Source organism: Tauraco erythrolophus, chromosome 16, assembly GCF_009769465.1.
Source record: "Tauraco erythrolophus isolate bTauEry1 chromosome 16, bTauEry1.pri, whole genome shotgun sequence".
NCBI classification, from domain to species: Eukaryota; Metazoa; Chordata; class Aves; order Musophagiformes; family Musophagidae; genus Tauraco; species Tauraco erythrolophus.
The window spans coordinates 11,407,304-11,420,861 of NC_141480.1; the positions used below are offsets into that span (position 1 = coordinate 11,407,304).

Sequence of the window (13,558 nt, forward strand, 5' to 3'; positions counted from 1 at the left end):
GAAACTACAAATGCTAGTAAAAACTAGGAGAAACTAGGACAGAATACTCCAATGCTACTAGAAGAACAAAAGATTTTTAACCAAAAAAATTTAATCACTTAGCTAAGAGCTTTAAAAAAAAAAAAGAAAAGTGATTGCTTAACAGGCAGCAACCATTCCTCTGTTTCCTTGGGTCACTGGTCTCAAATAATGACTTTGGGACAATCCATCCCCACTTTGTTAACAAAGCTGCCTTAACAGCCTTTGAATGCTGGGCAGAAGGTGCAGGCCAACGACACCAACTGAATGCACACCAGGCACTCAGCTGTAGGCACCACTGCAGCAGCTTTTAACCTCTGCAGAGGCCATTTGACTCTCAATAAAAACGAGCAAGGCTTATACATATGCCTTCACTCCACCAAACGCAGACAGGTACCTCTAACACAGAGCGTACCTCTCTGGCTTTGTTCCTTCCTACGAAGCACAGACACTCGCAGTAAGATCTTTACAAGCAAAGCTGTTACTTTTGTGTAATGGATAAACCTAAAAACACCAATTTAGTTTTCACTGTAAGTGTTCAAGCTGAGGGAAATGTAAAGGTAGAACAAAAAGCACAGCTGAGTCAGGTTTGCACACATTGTGCTCTTTCGATTAACAAAAGACCATCCACTTAAAAAACAAAATAAAATCCCAGGCACCTGTTTGAAGTTGTTGGGGGGACTTTTATTGCTCACAGTTGTTAAAACCTTACCTAGAACTACCGTGACCAGGACCAGAGAGAGAAAGATTAATCTCTTTACTTGCTAAATTGATTTTATTCAACAGTGTAACAGCAGGCTGACTCCTAGGCTATGCAGAGATGGCCTGGAAGACAACTTACCCCATTCCATGTGCCTAACAACAGAATGTTTGAAATAATCAAAACAGTAAAGAAGACAGGCTTGGAGAACAGCTAGTATCTGGGACAACGACGATAAAGGAACAAGCAGAACAAGACTCCCCTCTGCCTAGTGACCCACAGAGGGGCTGGATATCATCAGACTCTCCTGCAAGAGAGGAGAGAAATGAGCAGATGGCTGGACAGAGGACACAGAAGACTACTCAGCAATTTCAAGGGCTGGATTACGTACCCCAGATGCTTGAAAGCTGCTACAAAAAAACATCAGACTTGATCTGACTAGCAGTTTGGAGCAAGTCCTTACACTAGGAAAGCAAGGGCTCGAGAGAAGATGCAAGCCCTGAGTAAGTGGGCTGGAGACCTCTAAACGACAGAGAGAGAAGCTATCTGAAGCACCATGTTCCCTCCAAAGTATTATCAGAATGCAAGAGGGTCTCTTTCTCTCAGGGACACTGGAAAGAGCATTAAAATCAAATTGTAAGATTTACAGAGTAGAAGTTCTGTCAGAACTAATTCCCTTGGGTTGCTTTCTTTTTGTTTTGATTGGGGAAACATCGAGAACAACATGTCTTTTTAAGTAAAACCTCTCTTACTCTACTTTAAAAAAGCAGTGACTTCCAATTCCCCACGCATTTTCAACTCTGTATCGCCCTTGCTGTACCCGTTCTGGGAAAAAAATCCAGAATTTTGTTCCACAGATCTATCAAAGACAGAAGAATTTCTACACACCAGTAAATTCACTCTAAAACAGTCCAAAGGAAGCAGAGGTGCCTTGTTCTAACATCTTGCTCTCTACATGCATAGGAAGCACTAGTTTTTCTATTTTTATGGAGAAATATTAGTTCAAAATTTCATTCTGAAATCCTTTCTTTAGATCATGCTGCTTTTCTTCCCATCCAAAGGAAAGCGCATGCTCTGACAACTCGACAAGAACACTTAGCTCCTACACAATCCAACACAGATAAAAAGTAATAACACTTCTTCCAACAATGTAGGTGAAATCTATCACCCTGTTTTACAGAGTGGGAAAACAATGGCAGGAAGTCATCAGTAGGGGAAGAAAATAGGAACTACTGACTCTGAGTGCTTCATTTTGCGATTGTTAATTCTTTGTTTAAATGAAATTTCTATGTTTCCTGTCTGCTGGCAGATGAGAACATAACGTGCAGAGAGCAGCTCAGGACACCTCTGGGAGAGCCACACTGCGATCCCGTGGATGGGATGCAGCAGTGGGAGACAACAGACCTGAATTCTATTCTGCTCCCAGCACTGACTCACTGTGTAATTTCTGTTCCAGTCAATTAAATCTTTCTTCTTCAGCTTCTTCATTTTGCAGAGCGGCACCTGGTGACTTTTGCCCACCTTTCATCAAACACGTTGAAATCTACAGATAAAAAACTGTGCAAATATATGAAGTATTACTGATCAAAGTTCTAACTTCTTTGAAGGTCTGTACAAGGAAAGCTGCAGGAAGATGGGCTTATGAAAACAAACTGGATGCGCACTGCAAGAGCTGAGCCTTGGTTCAGTAACGGGGTTGTGCCTAGAGTGCATGTTTACGAACAATCTTGATCAGAAACGGTTTTGTGAATTGGGACACAAATTTTGAAGCATGTGGAAAGTAAAATAAATGTCCCTCTTAATCTCGGTTTCACGTGGGAAGTAAATACTGAATACACAAATATCGAAGCTTGGCCCTGAACGTGAGTTCGAGATGCAAATACGGATTCAAAGCAGGACTAATAAGCCGATACTGGTAAATACCAAGCAGTTATTAACACGTTTTATAAGATTAACACCTGCGTAACAGCAGATAATATACAAACATCATTAAGTAATCAGCTAGTCCTCATTTACACACAATAGGCTATTAACACACATACTGCAGGAGTTGAGCTTTAATGGAAAAACTCTCAAGGCTTCAAAATTACATTGGAAACTGTTTAATCCTGAACTACTTTGAGCAACTCCGATATGCAAAGGACTGGACAAGCAGGTGGAGGGGCTACTGTAGTTTTAAACTAGTTTATCTGTACTGCAAGCAGGTGAAGACTGTAATTTTCAAATTCTGTATGACTGACTTCACTCACAACATCACACCAGCTTTCAAAGCATGATCCTCCAAATAATATTTTTTTTTTTTGACTTGATGACTCTCCACACTTTCATGTGAAATGCAGGAATAGGTTTCCTCGCCAGCCAGCTCCTCCCATTTAATTCTAGTTCCAAGAACATAATGAAACTCACAGAGGAAGTTTCTGAAACAAGGAGGAGTACTGAGAACAAGAAAACAAGGTTAGCCAGGAGGACTGTCATTCATTATATAATCCAGCCTTTGAGTAACTGGACATTTAGGGAAAAGGGCTGAGCATGTTGGAGGCATCAGCTTCTGCAGCATTATGTCATCTGGTCTGCTGGTTACTTAGCAGGTACAGGATTTGTGTAGACTAAAAAAAACCAAACCCATTTATTTCTAGGACAAAAGACTATGAATCCCCACAACACTTGCAGAAAGAGGGCACAAAAAAAGGAATATATTCTGCTCCTGTTTAAATTGATTTCTTTCCAAGGAGCTAGTTCTCCTGTTTTCTCTCTGCCAGCCTCCCCAACTCCACTGTGCTGTCCTGCATAATACCTTTTTGTCAATCATGTTCTAAATTTTGTGCTTTTATTCTTTCAGTGGATAAGAAGCTTGCTCTCTACTGCCCAGGAATACACAGCAATTGCTATGGCTGAAATACGCCAAAAGTGCAAACTATTTTAGGTGGCACTGAAGAATGGAAGAGAGGAAGCACTACATCACCTTTTTTTTTTTTCCAAAATATAATGTTAGGCTCAAACATATTTCAAAGGTAATTAGGAGGAGGCAAGTATTTATAATCTCAAATACTCAATGGTGGAGTCTTGCCAGCAAGCATTTTATTTCCTTTTAGGCAGTGAAGCAGGTGTCAAAATGAAGGATGGAAGAGAAATGTATTTTTAATAAAGTGAGCAAACTACACTCTGCTTCATCAAAACAGGAGAAAAGTGTCATGAAGAAAAAATGTTCCAAGTAAGAGGACTGGTATTTAAAGGGATCCAGCCCTTCACTGGACTGTAAGCAAAAGTGATTGTATTTCTGAGTGGCAGGACTGTATTCTGGACATCAGAAAGAGAGAACAGAGGCAGAGAAAACAGGGAGCAGAATTAAACATATATGGCTGCTCCCCAAACTAAGTAAATTCTTCAGATACTTGAATGTTCTAAGTAAACTATAACCCTTCCTGTTTCGGATCCTTCATCCCCCTTAAGCTCAGAGATTCTTGCTCTTGCACCTGCCCAGCACATCCCAGCACCTCCCACCATTCCATCCCCCGGACACTTCCTCCAGCACTCTCCCTCACCCATTCCCTCCTTCATGATCCTCCCAGTCCTGACCATCTCTCCCCTTCCCAATTTGAGATCTGCCAGCTCAGAGTTCCTCTACCTCCTGCCATGTTCCTCGGGCTCCATCTCACTGCCCACAGCAGCTGGTTCCCGGTACTGTCAGTGCTACCAGCCTCAGCAGCCAGCTCCTTAGCCTTCCCCACAGACAGAAAGTCCTGATCTCTAGCAGACACTGAACAAAATTCAAATTTATGACTGTGATTTCCAAGAAACTACCTACACACAACTCAGAGCAAAACCAGGACACAGCTATGGAAAAAAAGAGTTGTAGTATAGGCTTTCCCATAGCTTGTAGGAATCACAAAATATTAAGACTCTGTCACTGTCTTGTACTGCTGAATGCATTGAAACGAGATCTGGTAAGATTAATTTAGCATCAGAACCACACAAATTTTATTTGTGGAAGCTGCTTTCTGAAAGGTTTAAGTCCCAGCTGCACTAGGATAGCACACAAATCAGAGATTTGGGCAAAATAGCATGAACAAATACAACATCTGGTGGAAAAAAAAAGGGGGGGAGGGTGAAGAAAATAGCTCCATCTTCATAAGGCTTCCTTCAAAACCACACAGGCCAATCCATACTCTACTGCATGACAGAGAGACTTCTCCATATCAATACAGGAAACTCCTGTTTGTCTGCAAAGCTTACCATCTCATGCTGGAGCAGGACAAGAAAGCCACTCCAAGGAAAAACTGTTCAGTCCCTGCTCTGCAAAGTGAGCAGACAAAGTAAGGTCCCCTGGAAACAAATCAGTAACCGAGGCTCAGAAAAGCCATTGCTACTTGCTTGAAGCTGGAAAGAGCTATGAATAACAGAACCCTGACTTGAGAGAGTAGACAATGGCGTTCACTGCTGAATGCACACACAGCACAAAATCTTCCTTGTCCTCCAAAGCAAATTCTATAGGACAAAAGCAATTCTTAACACACAAGATTTAGGGGTAAAAAACATACCCTTTCCCAGAGCATTCAGCAGGGACTCATAGATATATTGTACTTTTTCAGTATCTAACCTAATCATATCAATAAACCTGCAGTGACCAGCTCAAGTTCTCCTATTTATACGCCGATCTAAGGAGACGAGAATTTTTTATGTGCTTCTAAAATTCAGTCCTATTTTTTAGGTGCATATAACTGTATTACCTACAAGCAAGCATAACTCAAATGTATCATCTGGCTTCCAAGCGAAGTTCCTAGTTTTGACTCAGTTTCCAAGAAACATCCGTATTGATGCTACTCCACTACAAAAACATGACTGACACAGACCCAAGATAGAGCTGCAACTTGTAGTTTGGAACCAGGTTTACCAGAGTTTGTTAATCCAGATATAACTCGTTATAATGCAGCAGCCAGATTGCGATTTCAGTTCAGCAGAGTCATGTTTGATTTAGAGTGACGTGGAATCTGAGAGAGGCTCCAAGACTTCACCTTTATCAGAAAACACAAAATCATATTTACATTACTGGCTCTACTGGTGTTTTAGCAGGTTCTCCAACCTTGTTTTACTCACAGCACACAGTGGTCTACAGAAATGGACAGCAATTAGGAAGGCAAGTGATCTGCCTTAGGATATGACTTAAATAAATACTAAGCAACCATGGCTGCCTGAAATCCTGTTAGTAGTAATACATGCCTGTCTCTGCTAACATAGCATTTTGAAGGCTCTTCTATTAAATGCCAATCTTTCTGGCTTCTCTGGGTTAAACTAGATACATTTCATTTGGAAACATCCTTAAAAAAACAACCAAACAAAAAAGCAAACGTCCAAACATACACAATTCAAACGCAGCCAATCGCGCTGTCTGTACCTAACGGCAGTCCCTCCTTGTGCGCCTGTGCCTCCCGTGATTGCTGCTAAAACACTCCAACATTTAACATTTCAGTATAAAGAAGATTTTGTACATTGTGGCAAAATTGTGGTTAATAATGTTTTGGCAGAACAAGTTTTCTATTTTGGGGGCAGCTGGCTCAGCACAGGAATACCTAGACAACACTTCAGGGCTTGTGCTTGGATAGAAGACAAAACTCCCAGATGATTCTACTATTTCTCCTTTCAGTGCAAGACTGTTCTTTTCTCACCACCTCCACCATCTGAATTACATGCCTAAAAAATACACATGCACACTCCAAAACAAGCTCAACAACTTCCACAGCTTCCTACTCCATGCTGGTGGTATCACTTCAACTCTGCTTACAGTGTGGTTCAGTCATTTTCACAGCAATGAACTATGATGGCATGAAGAAAGCATCTGTGTCATCAACGAGTGAACAAAGGAGTACAGTTAAAGTTCAGAAAGAACAATAGAAAACTTTCCTACAAAGCCAGACCTTAATTCTTCTGTACTTAATCAGGAAATTTTTTCTACTCCAACTATATTTTAGGAGTAGTAATGTATTAAGAAGAAACATTTACACCCAGGCACGCTATGTATAATCAGTTATTTGTGTATAAACATCAATAGACTCTGCACAACTGCCTGCCCATCTGACCGCTGTGACTGCAGAATAATTTCTCAGGTGCCCTCAAAGGGCTATTGTTGAAACAAAGTTAGTCATGGTGGTGCCTGGCACTAAAATCAACTTTGGTAATTACGTAAGGTAGCAGCAATACCACTTGGAAGGCTTGTTTACCAGCGACATTGCACAATGTGAAGTGGAACACGCTTGCCAGATGTGGCTGCAGTTCAAAACGAAAACGCGCTTGCAGAGTTACCAGGTGCTCTGAAGCAGTCAGCTACTGCTTCAGTAGCTAGAGAGAAAACGTGCAGGTCTCTGCAAGTGTGGAGAGGCAACCACCCAACCGACACGGAACAATGGCACAGCCACTAGCTATAAATGTAGGCGTTAATTAGGAAGCGGTGGCTCTCAGCTCTATCATATACAGGATTTAAGATTTTGAACAAAATCATTTTACGAGTGGCAACGTCTAGGGCTGTGGGAGTGAGCATGACGAGGCACAGCTTAGTACAGGGCACGTGCAAATCTTTTTGACGTGCCATTGCTACACACAAAGGGTAGGCACAACTGTGCTGTCCCAGCTGGCCTTCGCTGTTTATTCTTCTCTCTCGTCCTCCCTGCACTGCTTCAGCCAGGAACACACCTACCTGCTGCTACCACCACTGTGTACCTCCTGCAGGAGAGGCCCCGGGAGTTCGTTTGTTGAAGTAAGTTCAGCGAGTAGTTTTGCCAAATGAATTAGTGCATGTTAACGCAGCCAGTTAACGTGCTGGGAGAGAGCAAGCAGGGGGATGGAGTACAGAGCACCAGGAACTGACGAGAAACGCAGAGCTGGTTGAGTCTCCAAATTAAAACTCCTGAGCAAACACGTACATTTCTATTAACATTTGATACTTATTAGGCAGTGCCAACACATCACGTAGCCACCATTTCTGCTTAACAATTGGCAAATGTTCAAACACAGGCCAAACAAACCCCACACAAGTTTAAGTGAGATTTGAAGGGTTACAGAAAGATTTTAAGTAGTGACCCTCACAAACCTGTCAAAAGAAAAATGGTAGGATTATGAAAGACAGCTTTGTTCCTTCTTTTCTTAAGCCTGAAGACTAAAATAAAGCTATTTTCCTTAGGCTCACAAGTGAATGAGAAATTGTTGTTCAAGGGATTGCTTAGTTCGGAAAAGACTTTTCTCCTTAAGACTGCAAATCACCTACAGTCTATCGGTTTGCCCTCACTAATCTGGTCGGGAACTGAAGGCGGACAAACAGACCTCCCTGATGCTGCTGCAGCAGCCTGTATCACCGGTTTTGCAACTGTGCCAGGTCAGACGTCTTGAGCATCTCTTTGCCTAGTAGCCATCACAACTCTTATGTCTGAATTAAAACCAAACACGTTGCCTCTCCTAAAAGCAATAAGGTCGGAAGTGTGTCAGCTTCAGCTAAGACTGCACAATTTGATTTAAAAAAGACATATGGGAACCAAAGCAGACCTGTCTGTGTCCCAAAACAACAAAACTGTTGTTTATATCTGAATCAGAATACTCACATAAAAAGTATCACTTATCACAGATGTGCCTAAGAACAGCTGGCTGCGGGGGCCCGTTGTACTGTGCAGATGGAGTAAGAGTCTTTGCTGCAAAGAACTTCCACTCTAAACCAGCATTTAAATCTAAATCCCTTGTAAGCCTGGCTCCTTTCCCATGACCTCCAAAATCCAGGTATAACATACTGTTACTTCATTCAGGTTATTAAGCTATAAAAAACCCCAAACAAACCAAAAACCACAACAAACTGCGCCCCCAACCCTCATGAAAGCATCACGATAATTAATTGTGGGAAATAAATGCCAAATTTCTCAGTTAAATATAAAAATAGGGATTCACAGATATTTGCCACCCTATGTAAAAAACGTGGCCAGGGCACAACTAAGAATTGCCCAGAATTAGAACAAAAACTTGATTTCAGAGCAGTCTATTTTAGTTCTTTTCAGTCTAATCAGTTAAAGCCACCAAAATAGTTCAGAAGTTTCAGTATCTGCTACAAAGCCATCAGTGATCCCTTCATGCAAATAGGCAAGATATCAAGAAAAGTCAACGGATTCAAGAGAACTTGCAGCAACGTTTCTCTCTATCATGTCCAGGTCCAGCGCACAGGGGTCACTTCATTTTTACTTCTGCCATTTTCAACACCAGAGCAGTTTAAAGTCCAGCACTGGTGCTCGCTGCTGAACTAAGCCTCTTTGCTAACTGGATCACACAACACGCAAGAAACCTTCTGGCCCACAATCATCATTCAAGATGACCCAGGCTTAGGGTTTAATCTAATTATGATTTTAACTATCCACAGATGCTGTAAGTACGCAGGTGACAGTGGGTCTTCAAGGCTCGAGGGGGAAATACCCTTTTGGCTCCAGCAATATATCTCAAAATCCCCAACCAAATAGGTATGAAACTGCTTTGCTGACACAAGTTCTAACAAACCATGAGGAAAGGCAACAAGGGAAAAACCTGTCTCTCTCTTGCAGACAAATAGTTTTTTTTTAAAAAAAGAAAGAACCAGGCCTTCCGGAAATACAAACTGATTTAGTAGTTCTGTAGGAGGCCTGGTGTCTTGTGACATGCATTGAACAGACCTGTACTGAAGGTTCCAATCTGGAAGTCGAAAACTTGGCTCCTTACCAACGTCACAGCAGGACTGTAGAGATTAGTGTGAACAAAATGCTTTGAAAAATGAAAAGCATTAGGTCAGTACTAAGTATTTTTAAAACCCTAAAGATACTTGAGACAGATTAATTATTATTCACTTGAAATTACTTTACTGTGAAAATACTGTTTTATTTATAAATCAAATGCATTTCATATTAGCAAAGGGAACCGTTGATAACTCCAGAAAACAGAAGTCCGACAGAATAAAAAGTTCAGTACGAAGAAGTACAATTAACAAAACAAGCGACAAACATGTTCAAGCACTGTGGGTTCTTCAGTCTGGCCAAATATGAACCCATAAGTCTAGGAGACAGGAAAGAGATTTAGTCACATGGATGGAAATGCTTTCTTTGACTTTTAGCTGGTGAAGAATAGGGACTTTTTTGGGCATGGGCTGTTTTCGTTACTTGTTATTTGTGTCTCTGTCTTCTCCAGATGAGACTGTGGCAACCTATTCCTCCTAGAGCTATTTTGTATGGAAACAGAGTTCAAGTCCCAAACTTTGAGCTGGTCTGCTACGCCCCTCTCTACAACTGATGTTAGCTGTCAATGTCCTGACACTCTAAAATACCAAAAATAAAAGCTTTAAGTGATGGGAGGCTACAAAAGAAAAAGAAATTGCCTTCCCAAAGGCCCTAGCAGAGCAGTTAAGGACAGTGATTTCTTAAGACACATTAGCAACACAGACCTGTGAAATCTGTTGCCTCCAGAAAAACACAAAGCCTTTTCACTTGGAATCTCTAAATTTTGGGCTCTAGATGATCCGTGGGGGCAATTTTAAAAGTTTCTTAACAATCCAACCCTCTAATCATACATAGGCATAACACCCTTTTAAAGTGTGTGCTAAAGACAGGGTGTCAAACTGTACTTGCCAAAGAGAACATCCAGTCGAAATCTCTGAATGAAAAACCTTGCATTTTATACGATGAAAAGTATCACCTCTTCATTCAGAAACTTACTACAGGTGGTAACCTTATTTCTCTAAGGGTATTGTATTGTATGTTCTATAGTTGTCAGGAAGTAACTGTACTTTTTTTAATGTATGCATCATACTTTACCTATGACAGTAAAATTTTCCAACCTCTGCAGATTTTGTTCCACTGACTGCACAACGAACAAAAACCACAGCAGCTAAAAGATAGTCTCTAACCTTTGCAAAAATTTTGGTCCTAAACTCTGTCATGCTTCTAAAACAGGAAAGTGGTTTGTTGCGTGTGACAATAGTTTCTCTGCACCTTTAAAGCTCTTGTTATCAACTGCAGTCTTTTAGAAAGTCATCTTTGCAGAAAAGCTGAACTTCAGTAAGCTTACATTATTTGAGATGCTTTGAAGCGTCTATTTCTAATCCTCCAATCTGAATGACAAACTTATTTGCAATTGTAAATCTTTAAAACGCAGATCTGAACTGATGCCTCTGTTTTTGTAACTCATTAACACAAACTCTGCCACACAAGCCTTTACTTAATGTCTTTGTTTCATCCCAAAGTGAAACACTAGGGTTTTCTTAAGATGGTTACTCTTGTGAGCCAATGTTTCCACATGCACTTCTGAGACTCAACAAAAATTAAACTTTCAAAGACATCTGAAACAACATTTTCTTTATCTGCTAGTACAAAGTGAGAGCCACAACCCAGGAGCCCTTATTGCTCATGCATTGTACAAGTCTGAAAATAGACCGCAATGAGATTTGCGGCTGGCTCCAAAGCTGAGAAGAATTTTTCTACCAGATTTTACACAAAAGCAGAAATGGGGCTCTGGGCCCCAGATCCCATATGATCCAGCAGATGCTGTTTCCAGCTTCAACAAGTTTTCAACTGCCTCCATGTTCAATAGTGCCCCATGGATCACATACAAGATCCTGTCAGCCTGTATAAATGAGAGGCCTGATTCAGAATTACAGCAAAAAATACAAAAACCAGCTTTTTTGGGAGAGAACTAAAAAACTGCAATATCACTATTTCCCCTTGTCATCTCAAAGGGGTGCATATGTATGGTTCATGATGGTCTTACGTGAGATGCATCAAGCAATGACTGTCTCTCTCGATTCCCAAAAACGTATGCATTTTTTATAGTAACGCTAATGCTCTAGTAAAACCTACATGAGAAAACTCATCTGTGTGTCATCCCCATGGCATGTATGAATTTGGAAAGTTACAAATCTTTGGTTCAGGAACAGCTCAAAGAGAAAATGTATCCACAGTCGCTATTTCAGCTCCACTTGAGTCAAAGGGTCTTTTCCAGCTTCTGTTTTGATGTCTGAACTGACCGCTGTGGCCCACGGGATGCACGCTCCCCGCAGCACGGCCAAATCCCACAGCTCACACCTGCTCAGAACGCCAGAACTCAGGATGGAGACGCCGACGTCGCTTCCCAGCCACGAGAGCCACGGCGCCCGGCTTCACTCCCACGAGTGGCCTCCCGCAGCCGCTGCGGGAGGAGAAGGGGCCCCGCACCCGCACCCGGACACCCGCTGCGGGGCCGTGCAAGACCCACCGCCGCCACCCCCGCTGCTGCTGCCCGGGGAAGCTCGAAACTCCACACCCCCCCTTTTTGCTTTGCACGACAGCGTTATATAATAACAGCCGCTCGCTGGGCAGAGCCTCCCAGTTTCCCACGTCCCTTCCCTGCCCAGACCTACTTCTTCCATCTCTCCATCCATCCATCCACCCACCCACCCATCCATCCATCCATCCCGCCTCCCTCGGGTTTCACCCCGCCCGCAGCCGGCCACGGGCCCGGCCCTCGCGTCACTTGCGGAGCGGCCTCACATAACCGGTTGCTCCCGGGCGGGAGAGGCGCCCGCCGCCGCCCGCGCTGCCTGCCCCGGTCGGGGGCAGCAGGGCCGGGGGATGCCGGGCGAGGAGCGGCGGCCCGCCGAGAGGCGGGCGAGGCTGGCCGCGGCAGCGGGGTGGGCGGCTCGCCCGGCCGCACTCACCTCCTGAAGTCAAAGGGCATGTTGGTGGCGGGCGCCGGGCAGGCTGCGGGCCCCGCCGCCCCCGGCCCCGGCTCTCGCCTCGCTGCCGCCGGCTGCAGGGCCAGGAAGTGACGGGTCCCGCCGCCGCGCAGCGCCAGCCCATTGGGCGGCTGGAGCCGGACGGCCGCTTCCGCCGCCGGGTTACGGGCAGTGGCGGGAGCGGCGGCACGCGGGGCGGCGGGCGGCGGGCACCCCGGCCGCACCCGGGGCTGCGGACACCCCGGCGGCACCTCGCGGGCCTCGCCTGCCCCCCCGCGCCCCCCTGGCAGCACCCCGGGGTCCGCTGAGCTCCGCAGGGCCCCGCGGCGCCCCAGGGGTCCCGGCAGCACCCCCAGCTCCGAGGGGCTCCTCTCAGCTCTGAAGCGCCTCCTCGATCCCCGCAGTGCCCCGCAGCTCTGAGCGCCCCGCCGGCGTCCTGCGGTGGTCCCCTCAGCCCCCCGTGGACCCCTCAGCCGGCCTCTCGGTGCCCACGGCACCGACTGGGCCCCGGCGGCTCCCGCTGTCGCCCAGCCGCAGGGCTGCTGGCCTCCGGGGCCACCTGCAGACGATTCTGCCCGGCAGAGCAGGCTGGGCCTGTGCGGCCGTCTGTCCGCAGCGACTGCCCGCGTTCGCGTGTTTCAGGTTTTGGTGGGCATCTCGTGCGTTCTCCATGGCGATAATAACAGCTTGTGTTTGGGGATGCAGTGCAGTCTTTTCTCTCTCTGGAGCGAGAGTCAAGCCACAGTGGCACACTGGGGAAAGTCTCCAGCTCCCAAGTGCCCATCACGGAAGGAGGAGCTCCCCTGCACCACTGAGACATGCACCCTTCCCGGTACGGGATGAACTGCTTTGGTGCCAGCATGGCTCGCTCGCCTTCCCTTGAAAACCTTTCTGCAATTTTATTGGAGGCCGAGGAATTAAACTAAGAAAAAGTTCCCCATTCTTTAGAGGAGACATTTCCCCAATCTTGCCATTTTGCCTGAAGTCCTGATGCTTTTGTCTGACTGCCTCCTTGCTGGGTTTGAGGCAATGCACATGGCTCATCCCACACTGCTCCATACACCAGCCTGGGTCTTTCCCTTAATCATGTCACTGTTGGTCAGGGGCTTTTTGCTGCAGGTAAAGTGTGACCGCTGCTGCGT

At 44.8% G+C, this 13,558-nt stretch overlaps 1 protein-coding gene across 1 annotated transcript in view; it reads right to left on the reverse strand.

The window, feature by feature from the left end:
- Nucleotides 1-12,430, reverse strand: part of ERGIC1 (endoplasmic reticulum-golgi intermediate compartment 1) — a 59,771-nt gene extending 47,341 nt beyond the window's left edge. The window contains exon 1 of the mRNA XM_086621580.1: nucleotides 12,399-12,430. Coding sequence (XP_086477706.1) covers nucleotides 12,399-12,418 — 20 coding nt within the window. The 5' untranslated portion in view covers nucleotides 12,419-12,430. The remainder of the gene's footprint in view (nucleotides 1-12,398) is intronic.
- Nucleotides 12,431-13,558: the final 1,128 nt, after the last annotated feature.